Source organism: Neofelis nebulosa, chromosome 13 (assembly GCF_028018385.1).
Source record: "Neofelis nebulosa isolate mNeoNeb1 chromosome 13, mNeoNeb1.pri, whole genome shotgun sequence".
NCBI lineage: Eukaryota > Metazoa > Chordata > Mammalia > Carnivora > Felidae > Neofelis > Neofelis nebulosa.
Window position 1 is genome coordinate 78,504,180 of NC_080794.1, and position 14,296 is coordinate 78,518,475.

Below are 14,296 nucleotides of genomic sequence, written 5' to 3' on the forward strand. Positions count from 1 at the left end.
CAAACTGAAGAGCATGTGGTTACCGTGGACTCAGAAGCCCCAGGAATGAGGATTTGGGTCGTGCCATTGGGCAAGACATGGCGAGAATAGACGAGTTAGCAGAGGGTAAGGGGAGTTTAGAACAGGTAGTGAAGGAAGGAGATGATGAACATTAGTTGCAGGCCTAAGGCCAATTGCAGCAGAGGCCGTGTGCTCTGTCCTACTAACCTCCCTCTTCTAAGTTTGCCTTCGGGGGACTAATTTGGCTTCATGATAACCGTCCAAACTTGTCGTCCTTGCATTTATCATTCCTCCAGTATGTTTTAAATGCCTGAATCGTTGCACTAGTCAACACCCTCCACCTGCTCACCGTCCTACTTCGCCACTGGCGGATGTTTAACAACTGGACGGCCACCTTGAGCCAAGAGCTGTCTCCACACCATCTCCTGACCAGCTGGGTACGGAGCGACCCAGTCCGAAACTTCCATCTTAGAGCCTGCTCTCTCGGAACACTTTGGCGCCAACTGCCACAGGATGGATCTTCTGCTGGGATCTTTACCGGGATGCAGGATGGGACAGAGAAAGCCTTCAGATCATGACGCAGGGCTGACAACAATCTCTGGCAGACCAAAGCCTGCAGGTTGGAGGAGTCCCTCCGGGGGCGGACAGACCTGGGTAAGCTCTTGCACCCCCATCTTGCTCAGTCATCGCTCAGGGCTTGCCAGAGGAGAGGCCTGGGAAGCTGAGGGACGCTCTGAAAGGAGGGATGGCGGAGGCTGTCATGACCCAAGTTCTTTGAAGCCTCACAGAACATCCTTTTATGAAGGCGGGTGGGGTGGGGGAGGGGGTTTCAGGTGCACACATCTCCATGTCTGTCACCGGGCATACTCTTCCCGTGGCAGAGACAGGGCCCGGGGGAGCAAGTTCCGCTTCACCAGCACATTTCCAAGCCCCTGCTTACTTCCGGTCTGCTAACACCCAATTGGTCGGAGCAAATCACGTGGCCTACGTCAACACTAGGGGGCACGGAATTCTGCTCGGCCCTTGGAGAGGCCACGGCGAAGGTGGGTATGCTACAGAGGAGTGGAGAATTATGACCAACAGTTGGACCCACGCAGGATAAAGGCCCTTTGTAAACTTGTAGAGCTCCGGCCAGACTCATTGCCATTATTACCACCTGTCCAAGACAGGTAGTCCAACCTCCGGAAGGACGGTTGCTTGACTAAAAACCAAAAGTCAGACTTGGCACCTGGAAGTCAAAAATCGCAGCTTCCAGATGGGAAGGGCCAAAGCACAGAGCAACCACCCCAGCGCCTGCCCAAAGCCGTCGCAGGGCCGTTCCCAGGCTGGTGGATCAATAGCAATTTGGGGCGCTGGGGGCGGGGGGCGGGGGGGGGGCGCCATCTAAGTAACTGAACGTGATGAGTATCGGCTGCTTCCCAGTCCTTGGGGGAAGCGCACGCACCATCCACTTAGCGCTGGAGCCTGGCCATTCTCTGGGCACTCCCATTCCTCCCCCTCCTCCTCCCCGTCCTCCTCCTGCTGGGGCCCCCGCTCCTGCCTCCGTCCATCAGCAACTCCTGTTCTGGGCGGGTGCTCCTGGGAGGATGGAGGCTGCCGGGCCACGCCAGGCCGGGAGGTGCTTTCAGGAGGCCCTGGAGAAGCTGTTCCCTCGCCTCTGCTTCCTCTGCTCCCTGGTGACCTACGCGCTGCTGGGTGCTGCCCTCTTCTCGGCCATCGAGGGCGGCCAGGACCTGGGGCCAAATGACCCGGAGTTTGAGGAATTCCTGGGGGAGCTCTGTGGCATCTTGAAATGCAACCGAACAGGTAGGTGTCTCCCCCCCGCCCCCCGGGACAGGGCAGCCTTTTCCGGGTGGGTGGGGCAGCCCCAGGGAGCAGAGGGCGGGGTGGGGCAGGGGTGCCCCTACACTCTCTGCTCCTATTCTCCCCATTCCTGGGCGGGACCTTAGGCAAATGACTTCTCTCGGAGCCTCAGTTTTCTCCTCTGTAAAATAGGGAGAGTAATGGCCTGTCAGGGTTGGTTGCTGTGCAGAATGTAGGGAAAGCCCTGAGGACCCACTAGGTGCTCTGGAAAGTCCAGCCCCCTTCCCTTTGCCTCCGCGCCCAGCCCCACCCAGACCAGCAGGTTCTGAGGAGGGTGGATTGCTGGAGATTTGGTGAGGTTGGATGGGCGGCATGGGTGACCGGATTTGGGGCTGGGGGTTCCTAGGCAGGTCCTCCGAACTCTGCCTGCCTGGCCCCGTGACTCAGTTTACAGGGACTAGAATTCAAGAGCAATCCAACTGGATTTGGACCCCCAGGAGGAGCAGCCTGTCCCCTTTCTCTCTCATTTCCTGTTTCCAATGGCTTTTCTATTGTTGGACTCAGGGGAGGGGAATTGATTGTGGGAAGAACCTGGGGTCCCGGTTGCTGTGTGATCTGCAGGAGAGCCCTTGCCCTCTCTGGGTCTCAGTGTGCTGGACAGAGGTGGTCCACAATCTCAGGCCTGCCAATCACAGAGACCCTGTGGGAAGCAGATGACATAAAGGACAGGAAGCCTCTTGAAGGCACTTTATGGCCTTACTGCATTTCATTTGTATTTAGTCACTTATTTCTACACTGCCCTGTTCCCCAAAGCTTGCAAATACGTATTTAGCAGAGCAAAATAAAATATAGAGAGTAAATAACTAAAGACAAAGGAAAAACGGAGCCTACAGGTGAGGGGAAGAACAGGATGTTCCCCAGTGTGACATGTCCCTCACATGTCCCTCTGCTCACAGCCCCTCCCACCGCCCAGCCCCGCTTTGGGGGCAGGTTCTTCTGGCTGAGGCCGCCTGACTGGAGGCTGGTCATAGTGTCTCTCCTCCGAGGAGGGTCCCACTCCTTTTGTCTACATCTACCAGACAGACACACGCCAACTCAGATGACCCAGGAGATGTCCTCTGCCATTGCTACTGGGACTCTGAGCCATCCCATGTAGTCTCTCGCGTGTCAACAAGTTCAGAGCTTCCCAAACCTGACAGGTCACAGTCATCCAGGGAGCTTGCCTGAAATATACATTCCCAGGCTCTTCTCCAAACCCACTTCATCAGGATTTCTGGGGCTGGGTAGGGAATCTTATTTTTAAAGTCTCCTGGATGATCCTGATGCACAGAACATGATGGGAATACAGAGCCGGCCCAACCCCATTTTGATTTTGTTACTGTTGTTTACGTAATCCCTCTGCCCAAAGTGGGGCTCGAACTCACGAGCCTGAGATCAAGAGTCACACGCTCTATGGACTGAGCCAGCCAGGCGCCCCTCCAACCTCGTTTTGTACTGGTTTTTGTTGGAGATTAAAACGCTGAAGAGGTCTAGCTAAGTGCAGGACGCTTTGCCGAGCACGTTTCGGTGCATCATCTCACGTAATCCTCATGCCAGCCCAAGAGGGTTGTATGAGTTGTCCCCTTTCACGGAGAGACAGAGCATGAGCAGGGGAGGGGCAGAGAGAGAGGGAGACACAGGTGGAGACTCAGACCTGGGTCTAGAGTGCTCGTGTCAGTGCCCATTCAGAGTAGTGACTTCCCGCCATGTGCCAGAGTCTCAAGGTGGCTTCTGGGGTCTCAAAAGCCACTGGCCACCAAGGCCAACGGAACTATTTGGGAACCTCCCTGAGGAACCAGGACCCCGATCTGGCTCCGTTGACCCTGGGGCAGATGTTTGGAAAGCCAAGGCTTCCCGGAAATCTTCAGGCGACTGGTGCGCACAGATCCCAGTATGAGCACCAAATTCCATCAGGCTTAATAACCTCCGGGAGCGGGTATGGTTTGCATCCATATAATAGCTTACAGCTCATAAAACCCATTTTGCTTTCAATGCTCAAGAGCCCCATGGGAGAGACTGAGCAGAAGTTAGTATGTTTCTTTGCAAGTGAAAAATGTAGAGGCTCAGAAAGTTCAGAAAGCCCCCTAAGGCCACGCAGTGATGCTATGGCTGAGCTCGGGCCGGACCCCTGAGGGCCTCTCCCTTGGGTGCTCATCTCATGGGGTATGTGACCTCTTAATCTCTGCAGGCACTAAAGGCAGAGATGTGCAAAAGCAGAGCCAAGTTCTGGTGTTGATGACGCCACAGGGCAGGGGCCATCCTGGTCCCTGGGGAAGACCCTTTTGCCTGGGTGGGACCTGTCTTGAGCAAAACCCTCTCCTTCACTCTTTCCCAGTTGAGGAAGGCAGGAAACAGGATCTCGGGGTGCTCCTGCAGAAGGTGAAACCCCACTGGTTCAACACGTTTGCAGACTGGTCCTTCCTGAGCTCACTCTTCTTCTGCTGCACAGTCATCAGCACTGTGGGTAAGTCCAAAGGCAAGGGCAGGCCTGGGAGAGAGACCTGGGGGAGGAGGGGGGAGAAGAGTGAGGCTGAGGACGCTTGGTGGGGAGGCTGGAACGTTCAGTTCATTTGGTCAAGAAACAGATGTGAAATGCCTACCTCGTGCTGGGTCTCCTTTGCTGAGTGGCCGCTGCTCCTTGCTGGGGGTGGTGGATAGTGGGGGAAGGGGGGATACAGCAGTGAGCAGGACTGATGTTGGGTCCTTGGTGGGGATTAGGAAAGAGGGCCCTTGCTTCAGGTGGGTGCAGCCCCGTGCCCGGGTGTGGACCCCAATGAGCAAGGCAGGGGCTGCATTTCAGCCCCCTCCCGCTCCTTGGCTGAATGCTTTTGTACAGAACACCTCTTGCCAATGGTACCTGCCAGAGCCCAGACTTTGGGGCAAGACAGAAGAACTCAGGCAACCAAACGTGGTCAGCCTATGAGGCCTTCAGGGTACTGTGGGAGCACAGAGAAGGGGCACCTGCCGCAGGCTTGGAGGTGGTCCAAGAGGCAATGCTTAAGCGGTAGGAACATTTTAAAGGCTCCCTGGTGGGATTGGTGGCCTGCTGAGTCCGACAGGGAACAGCGTGGGAGAAGGTGGTCATGAAGAGGGACTCCAGGCCAAAGGAATGGCAGGCATTGTCAGGAGGTTAATCCGGGCGAAGAGACGTGGGAGGGAAAGGAAGTACCAGTCCCCAGGAAGGCCAGTGAGCCAGGCCGAGGAGGCTGGGTTCATCCCGAGGGCAGTGGGGAGAGTCCAGTGGGTTTTAAGCAAGGGAAGGGCATGGTAGCTCAGCATTCCAGAAAGATCGCCCCAGCTGCAGCGTGAAGGTGGACCAGAGAGAGTAAGGCTGGCGGCACGGAGGGCCCTAGGGGGCTTTCTGCAGCAGCCTGGGCGGGAGATGATGGCAATGGCCTCATCCAGGACAATGGTCATGAGAACGAGAAGAGGGGTGGATTGAACGAGGACTTTGCAGGAAAGTCTGCGGGGGGGGCGGGGGGGTGGCGGGATACATGGGGGATGGGGAAGACACCAGTGTCTCTAGCTCTGGTGGGCTCGGCAGGCTGGGGGGAGGGCGGTGAGGACACTGGGCCTGAGGATGGAGGTGATGATTCAGGGCCAGTCAAGGCCAAGGCTCCAGTGGAGATTCTAGGTGGAGACACCCATCACTGCCGGAAATGTGGTTCTGGGGCTCCAAGCTCTGGGTGGAGTTAGGGAGGTGGGTTTCAGAGTCACCAGCATGTAGATGACAACTGTACTCCCAGGGAATGGGGAGGGGTGGGGCATGGTGTGGAGAGGGAGGACGGTGTGCCAGAGCAGGACTGGGAGCACCAATGGTGAGGTGAGGGAGGAAGTAATAGGCAGTGACAGAAACTAACAGTTACCCTTGGGGACTTAAAAAAATTTTTTTAAATGTTTTTATTTATTTTTGAGACAGAGAGAGAGCATGAGCAGGGGAGGGGCAGAGAGAGAGGGAGACACAGAATCCGAAGCAGGCTCCAGGCTCCGAGCTGTCAGCACAGAGCCCGACGCGGGGCTCGAACCCACGGACCATGAGATCATGACCTGAGCTGAAGTCAGACGCTTAACCGACTGAGCCACCCAGGCGCCCCAACCCTTGGGGACTTTTAAAGCTTACAGTGGTCTTATGAATCAGGTGGGGGACCCTGAGCCCAGAGGGGTGCTGTCAGGGGCCAAGGGCATTCCGTGAGTAGGGCTGGTACCTACAAATAGGCTGTGAGACTCCAAGTCCAGTGCTCTTTTCCCGAAATAGTCTGCCAGCCTTGCAGGTCTGTGGGGGTACTGCCGGGGCCCTGCCCACCCCTGCCCACCCCTGCCCACCCCTGCCTGGGCAGCCCCAGGGAGAGTCTGGCTGTGCCTGGGCGGCAGGGGCAGCTCAGATTCCCAGAGACCCCTTGTGTGGCTGGGTCGATATCAGTGGCTGGGAGGGAAGGTCCTTGCAGGGAAGGAGCCGGCCTCTCCCCATTTCCCCGTGTTTCCTTTATGCGTGTCTTCAGCCCCCAAACAAAGGTAAGATTCCTACGTGAACGTCACTGACCCAGACCAGTCCCTTCCAGAGTCCAGGGTAGAGGGGAGGCTGCAGGGGCAGCGCTGCCCTCTACAGTGACCATTTGCTCATTTGAAAAGGGGCTCTGTGGACCCCCCAAGCCACAGACCCTCTTCTTGGCCGCCACACAAAGTGACAGAGCTGAAGGATCTGGAGAGGTGAGCCAGGCAAAGAAGGGCGAGAGCTTTCCGGGCAGAGGAAACAGTCGGACAATACTCCGAAGCTTTGAGGTGCTTGGAGGAACAGACCACTGTGGCCTGAGAGCAGGGATCAGACAGGAGAGAGGGGGACATGGCACGAGCAGTTGCCTCCTGAGCTACGGGGACAAGGCTGCCCTTTCATTCGGGCACCGTGTCCCTGGGCCCCTGTCTGAGGATGCTCGCCCAACTAAGGGCCCCTGGCTTCCCTCCACGGTGGTGCAGCAGGACGGGTGAGTAGAAGGGGCCTCCCTGGGGCGGGCAGGGGTCTCCCCTGCTGGGAGTAGGGTCACGGGAGCTCAGATGGTGGAGCTGACCTCAGCCACAGCTCAGAAGCTTCTGGGTCAGCACCTCCGCCAGGAGTGGAACCCATTGCTCAGCCCCTACCCCTCTCGGCCAGTGAAAAGGACTGAGGCCCCGTCTTCATTCGAGAGAGTACCGGTCCCTGCGAGGGATGGGCCCACAAGGGTCACAGGGCCCCAGCCGTGGCTGGGTGCTCGTGCTGAGGTTCCCTCACACTTGGGGGTGGGGTTGGGGAGCACGCTGGCCAGCTGTGGACTCTGGAGGCTGGCCGCCTGGGGTCAGCCGTGTGACCTTCAGGGAGCAATGTGGCCCTTCTGAGCCTCGTCCCCTCATCTGTAGCTCCTCCCGGTCCTGCCTTTCAGATCAGTGTGAGGATAAACCTAAGTGGCCCTCAGGATCCTTCCAGAAGCCTCTACCACAAATTGCAACCCTACTGGCTTAAACAGCGGGGAAAATGTGTGTGTTCCCTCTGGAGCGCAAGTCCAGTGGGGGACAGCTCTAGGGCTGGTCCATGTGCAGCTAAGCCATGACATTGAGCACCAGATACTCTCCCGTCCTGCTCAGCAGGTCACAAGATGGCCACCAATATCCACTCCCATTTGGGCATAGTTGCATCTCGTAGACAGAAAAAGGGCTGGCTGTCACCATCAGCAAAAAAACTCTGGAAACCTCCCACCCCGAGCCAGTCCTGGCAAGGGGGTTACGTTACCAGAATGATTTAGACCAATTGGATCTATCCCTAAATCAGGGGGTCGCGTGGGGGGTGGGTAGTGGCATTCCAGGAAAGATGAAGGAATGTTGCGCGGGGAACAGCCAGTGTCTGCTTTATGGATGGGCACACGCGTGTGTCCAAGGGCGCCCCCATGTGGCTTCCTTCAGAACTGGTCCTTCACCTAAATGGCCTGTGCAGGCAGGGACTGGTCATGGGCAGAGAGAGTACCAACAGTAGCCGCAGCACCGAGCATTTGCCAGCACTGGGCATGGTGTTCACAGGCTTTATATGCATTATTTTATTTAATTTTCATGACGTGACAACCCCACGGGGTAGGTGCCGTGACATTTAGCCGTGAGCTAAGGTTCTGGAGAGGGAAGTCACTACCGGGAAAGCAGGGGTGGGGCACAGCTGGACTTTTTCAGGGAAACCCACGGCTCAATGGAACAACGGTTACAGGGATGCTGCAATTCCAAGGAAGATACTGGAGATGAGCAAAGGGGTTCAGTTTGTGTTCCTTTTCCTCAAGGACTTCGGGGAACTGGCCTAATGCAGCTTCTCAGCCTGGGCACTATGGGCATCTTGAATTCGATGTTTCTTTGTCATGGGGGCTTGTCCAGCAGCATCCCTGGCCTCTACCTACCAGAGGCATCCACCCCTTCCCCTGCGGTCTCCACCAGTCGTGGCAGCCAACAGTGTCTCCAGACATTGCCATGTGTCTCTCGGGGGAGGGGGGGCAAAATTGCCCCCCTTGAGAACTGATGTAATGCAGTGGTTTTCAAGGTATGGCCCCTGGACCAGTGGCATGAGCATCACCTGAGAACTTGTTAGAAATGAGAATTAAGGGGCACCTGGGTGGCTCAGTAGGTTAAGCGTCCAACTCTTGATCTTGGCTCTGGTCATGAACTCACAGATCATGGGATCGAGCCCCACATCAGGCTCTGCACTGACATGGTAGAGCCTGCTTGGGATTCTCTCCCTCTCTGCCCCTCCCGCACTCATATTCTCTCTCTCTCTCTCTCTCTCTCTCTCTCAAAATAAATAAACTTAAAAAAAAAAACCAGAAATGAGAATTCTCAGGCCGCATCCTAGCCCTGCGGAGCCAAAAACTATGGATGTGGGGCCGAGCAGTCTGTATTTAACAAACTCTCTATGTGATCCTGATGCGTGCTGACGTTTGCAAAGCACTGACCGGATGTGAAGGTTCTCAGCCCTGACTGCACACCGCAATTATCTGGCTGTCTTTTATAAGCTCCCAAGCCCGGACTCCATGCCAATCAAGTCAGAGTCGCTAGGGACAGACCCAGGCATCAGTATTTTTCAGAGCCCTGCAGGTGATTCTAACGGGAGTCCAGGCTGTGAACCACTGATCTAATGGAAATGCATTATCTTGGTTTAAATCCCAAGAAGGCGATGCTCCTATCAAACCAATTAGGACGTCACGCCGTCCAGGAATTACAAGTGGAAGAGGATGTTGGAGAGGCTCTCGACGGCCTGTAATCAATACTGTGTTTCACGTGCTTCCTGCCCTACATCTCTGGGCCATTCTTAATGCACCTGGCCTTAATGCTGAAAAGGGGACACCTGGCAGGTGTGAGGTTGGCCAATCCCCAGTCATTTCCAATTGGGTCAGTCCCCTTGGATTAGAAAGTAAAGTGCATGGGCTATTAAATACAGCCTAAGTGGAGTGGACTGACCGTACTGGAATATATGAATGCATTATAAGAAATGGTAGGATTTTCCGTTATGCATTTCAGCATTTGGTAATTGGTACGGTTAATACATTTCCTTCACAGGGGCCAGGCACTCTCTGATATTTGCTTTCTTTTTTGTTTTTTTAAAGGTTTTTTGTTACTGGGGAGCCTCTCCTGACTCTCCTGGGGGTGTACAAGAATTAGGGGGCTTATCCACCATCTAGAAAACAGGGTGGTCTCTGTCTCTGGGACTTTGTGGCTGCTGCTAACATCCCTAAGGACTGATGGCTCTGTGGGGCCCGTGACAAGCTTTGGCACAGGAACCTTTGCTGACACGCAGGGGCTGGGCTCCACCAGGACTCTGTGGCCAGGCCTCTCTGAGCTCCTGCCCCTGCAGGGGAGGCTCCAGGTGCCCTCCTCCCTCACCTTCCCCGCTCCAGAGAATCTTTCCACACCTTCCTTCATGGCTGGACCGACCAATCGTCCAGTTTGCCTGGGACTACCACAGTTTTCACATAGAAAGTCCGGTGTCTTGGGAAACCCCTCAGCCCCATGGCTCCCCTCTGCCTCTCCTCTCCCCCTTAGGTCCCCACCCCCACCTGCTTCTCCTTAGTGGTTCTGAGCTTTCACTGAAGCCCGGACAAGGAGCTGAGGCCACTTCTGCAACCTCTTCTCCTTGAGGGGAGAGCCGGAACTGCTCAAGACCCTGAGGGAACAGGGAAGGGAAACAGAGGCACTTGGAACCGTCAGCGCTCTCTCGGCGAGTCCTGCCCCCTGGAACACACCTGGGTTACTGAACGGGAGGTTTAGGCAATGCGGCCCCCTTTCCTGCCCCCTCGTGCAGACACCTGTTGGGTCCTTGTCACAGGTGGAGGACTCCACTGGTGGAGAGCTGAGCTCAAGGCCAGGAGTCCTAGAGGGCAGGACCTCTGCCTGCTTCCCGTTGTGCCCCCAGCCCTGCCCACAAGTGCCTGGCATAAAGTAGGTGCTCAGTAAATGCGAATCCAGGATGGATGCCTTTGTTCTCAATGCTCATAGGACAGTCTGCTCTTTCACATCCTGTTATCGGTCTCCAGCTGCTATGCATATATCACTAGTGTAGTGATTTGATTCATATCTGCCTCTCCCACTAAACCAGAAGCTCAGCGAGGTTGGATACCATATCTACTTTGCTCAGCACTGTGTATGCAGTAAGCACTCAGTATGCGCACACATATGAACACACGTAGAATTAACTGTCCCTCCTACCAAAAGGTGCCTCGTGGAATCAACCCAGTGTGGCGTAGAGTGCCCTGGGATGGGTGCCCATTGGTGAGCCCCTCTGAGGTCCACAGCCTTCTCCCAGGACCCTGGTGAGGGTGGGCAACCTGAACGCCTCTGTGCTCCTGGAAGGCAGAGCCTGAGGCCAGAGTTCGCCACAGGGGACCGTAGCCCCGGAGGAGGCTGGGGCATAGCCAGCCTGGGAAGTGCCTTCAAATCAATTTACATAATTGGCCTAGGTTTTTCTGTATTAATCCTCCTTTATGACATCAAAAATTAAACACAGGCATTAAATACAAAAGCTTTTCCCTCGTTTTGTTGAAGTCACTGAGCTTGCTCACTCCAGAAGATCCAACTCTCTGTGCTGTGGGGGTTTGATAGCTCTCTGCTCCTGCCCTGCTGTAGACGTGAGGGGGGGGGGGTTGGGCGATGGACGGAGAAGACTCCTGAAGAGGACAGAAGCCTCAGCCCGCCCACCCCCTTTGCTTGGCTGACTGGTTCTTTTTTTTAAAATTTTTTTTTCAACGTTTTTTATTTATTTTTGGGACAGAGAGAGACAGAGCATGAACGGGGGAGGGGCAGAGAGAGAGGGAGACACAGAATCGGAAACAGTCTCCAGGCTCCGAGCCATCAGCCCAGAGCCGGACGTGGGGCTCGAACTCACGGATCGCGAGATCGTGACCTGGCTGAAGTCGGACGCTTAACCGACTGCGCCACCCAGGCGCCCCTTGGCTGACTGGTTCTTAATGATTGGAAGGTTCCGCCCCCTTGGGTGCTCCAGACCCCGTGGGAATGAATGCTGGCATGGGAGCCGGATGGTTCTGGGGATTTGACTGCCAAGCCTATCACTGAGCGCTCTTGGCCAAGTTACTTCATTCCTCCAAGCTTCAGTTTCCCTGCCTGTGAATGGTGACAACCACGCCTACCTAGGCAGGTGGGCTGACACCAGCCCACAGTAAATGCTGCTGGCTGCTCTTATGGGCTCCTGATGGCAGGGACGCTGATGATTCTCGGCTGCCCACTATGGGTCAGGCACTGGTCTCATGTCATCTTCCCAGCGAGTCAGGACACAGAGCGGAGACTGCTGTTCCTGTTTTGCAGCTAAGAAACTTGAAAATGTGAGCCATCAAGTAACTTTCTAGAAATGCCAGAGCTGAGGTTCGCACTCAGGTTGGAAGATTCTAGATGCTGGGAACCTAACCCTTTCACTGGCACTCGTGACCGCGTCTGTCCAATCTACTAAACCACAATGGCCCTGAGGGTAGCAGCTGTATTTTAGTCCTTCTGTCCCCTCTCCCTCCTTCCATGCACACTGCTGTGCTCTGATGGCACATAGTAATAGCCTGTTGTATAGAAACAAATAAACCAAGAGGCCCAGACATCCCAGGGAGGACAAGCGTGGCTTCTTTTTTTTTTTTTTTTTTAATTTTTTTTTTAACGTTTTTATTTATTTTTGAGACAGAGAGAGACAGAGCATGAATGGGGCAGGGGCAGAGAGAGAGGGAGACACAGAATCGGAAGCAGGCTCCAGGCTCTGAGCCATCAGCCCAGAGCCCGACGCGGGGCTCGAACTCACGGACCGCGAGATCGTGACCTGAGCTGAAGTCGGATGCTTAACCGACTGAGCCACCCAGGTGCCCCAAGCGTGGCTTCTTAAAAACAGGTGCCTTCGTGGAGGATGAAGGAGGCGGTGGGTATGATGGCAAAGCCATCCATGGCCTCTCCCCTGCATTCATTCGGTCACACGGATGCTTAGAAGTGGCCGCAGCAAAATGAAAAGCAATCAGGCCACTCCCAGACATGTTTGTCCCCTGCCAAGGACATCTTGCGTCACATATCTAGACATGAGTTGCTCCTTATCCTGAAGAGTAGATGAGTTTCACCTCCTGCTTCCCCCACCAAAACGGGCCCAATGCCAGATGGTGGATGGGTTTTTTTAAAAAATTTTTTTAATGTTTATTTTTGAGAGAGAGCGAGAGAGAGAGAGAGAGAGAGCGCATGAGCAGGGGAGGGGCAGAGAGAGAGAGGGAGACACAGAATCCAAAGCAGGTTCCAGGCTCTGAGCTGTCAGCACAGAGCCCGACGTGGGGCTCGAACTCACAGACCGTGTGATCATGACCTGAGCCGAAGTCGGATGCTTAACCGACTGAGCCACCCAGGTGCCCCTGAATGAATGTTTTAAGATGAATATTTTCAAACACGTTGTGTAAACCATCACACACACACAAGGAGGAGAAATGGCAGAAGGTCTCTTTAAAACTTTCTTTGGGAAGGGGAAGAGCAGACCAGCCTCCCAGGGTCTGTCCTCTTTTTTCAGGTTACGGCCACATCTACCCTGTCACCAGGCTCGGCAAATACTTGTGCATGCTCTACGCCCTCTTTGGCATCCCCCTGATGTTCCTCGTCCTCACGGACACGGGTGACATCCTGGCCACCCTCCTGTCCACGTCTTACAATCGGTTCCAAAAACTCCCATTCATCGGGCCCCACCTTCCCGAGTGGTGCTCCCGCCTGCTCTGCGGAAGGCCTGCCCCCAAGCCTGTTTCTGCCACCACGCCTGCGGCCGGAGCCGTCCCCAGGATCGTCATAGAAACCCAAGAGCTTCCGGACCCCAAACCCAGCACGTGTCCCTCAGCCCCAGGCAGCAACGTGGATCTGTTCGAGAGACTTCTTGCACAGGAGAAGCAGGACGCGCTGCAACCGCCCCCGCGGGCCGTCGAGAGGAGCAACTCGTGTCCAGAGCTGGCATCAGGGAGGCTCTCCTACTCTGTCATCAGCAACCTGGACGAGGTGGGACGGCAGGTGGAAAAGCTGGACGTCCCCCTCCTGGTTGTCGCCCTCCTCGTCTTCGCCTACATTTCCTGTGCAGCAGCCATCCTCCCCATCTGGGAGAAGAAACTGGACTTCGAGAACGCCTTCTATTTCTGCTTTGTCACGCTGACCACCATTGGGTTTGGGGACACCGTTTTGGAACACCCTCACTTCTTCTTGTTCTTCTCCATTTATATCATCATCGGGATGGAGATCGTGTGCATTGCTTTTAAGTTGGTGCAAAACAGGCTGATTCACGTCTATAAAAATCTCATGCTGTTCTTGGCGAGAGGGGCATTTTACCATCCTGTTAAAAAGTGAGATCTCCACCATCTCTCGTGGGACAGATGCCAGATGAGCCGCTTTCCTTGCCTCATCTCTTGAGGGCAGTTGGAACTGGTGGCCCTGCAGCTTGTCACCTGAGACCGTGGGGCTTGGAGACAAATCCTGCACGAGAGCTGATTTTGGTCTTAAGGCCCTGCAGAAATGTGGCCAATGCCTTTCACATCAAGGCATTGGACAAAAACTCTCCCCATCCTCCGAAGCCCGGTTCATTGTCCTGTCTTCGTCTGTCAAAAGCCCCACCTTACGTAAATGAAACCACCTTACGGATGTCGTAGCTTCTCTTGAGACACCAGAAAAAAAATGAACCTTTGTTTTTGCAGTTCGTACTTTCACCTAAATTAAAACGTACCCTCGGTGAAACAGAGCTAGTCTGAACGACCTCTTCTCTTGAATGACTTCATGCATGTGTGCGGGGTCAGCCCAGTCTCAGCCCATGTAAGGTACACTGGTGCCACGAAACGTGGCTGTCACCTGTGTTCACGGGGGCCTGGGATAGTTCAACTGCCAGATTCTGTGTAGACCCGTGTTCCCACCAGAGTGGCTCCTGAATGAGCGGGCATGTGAAAATGTTGACTTGGGTGAT

At 55.1% G+C, this 14,296-nt stretch overlaps 1 protein-coding gene across 1 annotated transcript; it reads left to right on the top strand.

The window, feature by feature from the left end:
* The first annotated feature begins 986 nt into the window (after positions 1-986).
* Positions 987-14,077, top strand: KCNK18 (potassium two pore domain channel subfamily K member 18). The gene is made up of 3 exons (XM_058697900.1): positions 987-1,806; positions 4,178-4,306; positions 12,875-14,077. Exons 1-3 carry the CDS (start codon positions 1,401-1,403, stop codon positions 13,687-13,689), a joined length of 1,350 nt encoding a protein of 449 aa, XP_058553883.1. The 5' UTR covers positions 987-1,400; the 3' UTR covers positions 13,690-14,077.
* Positions 14,078-14,296: the final 219 nt, after the last annotated feature.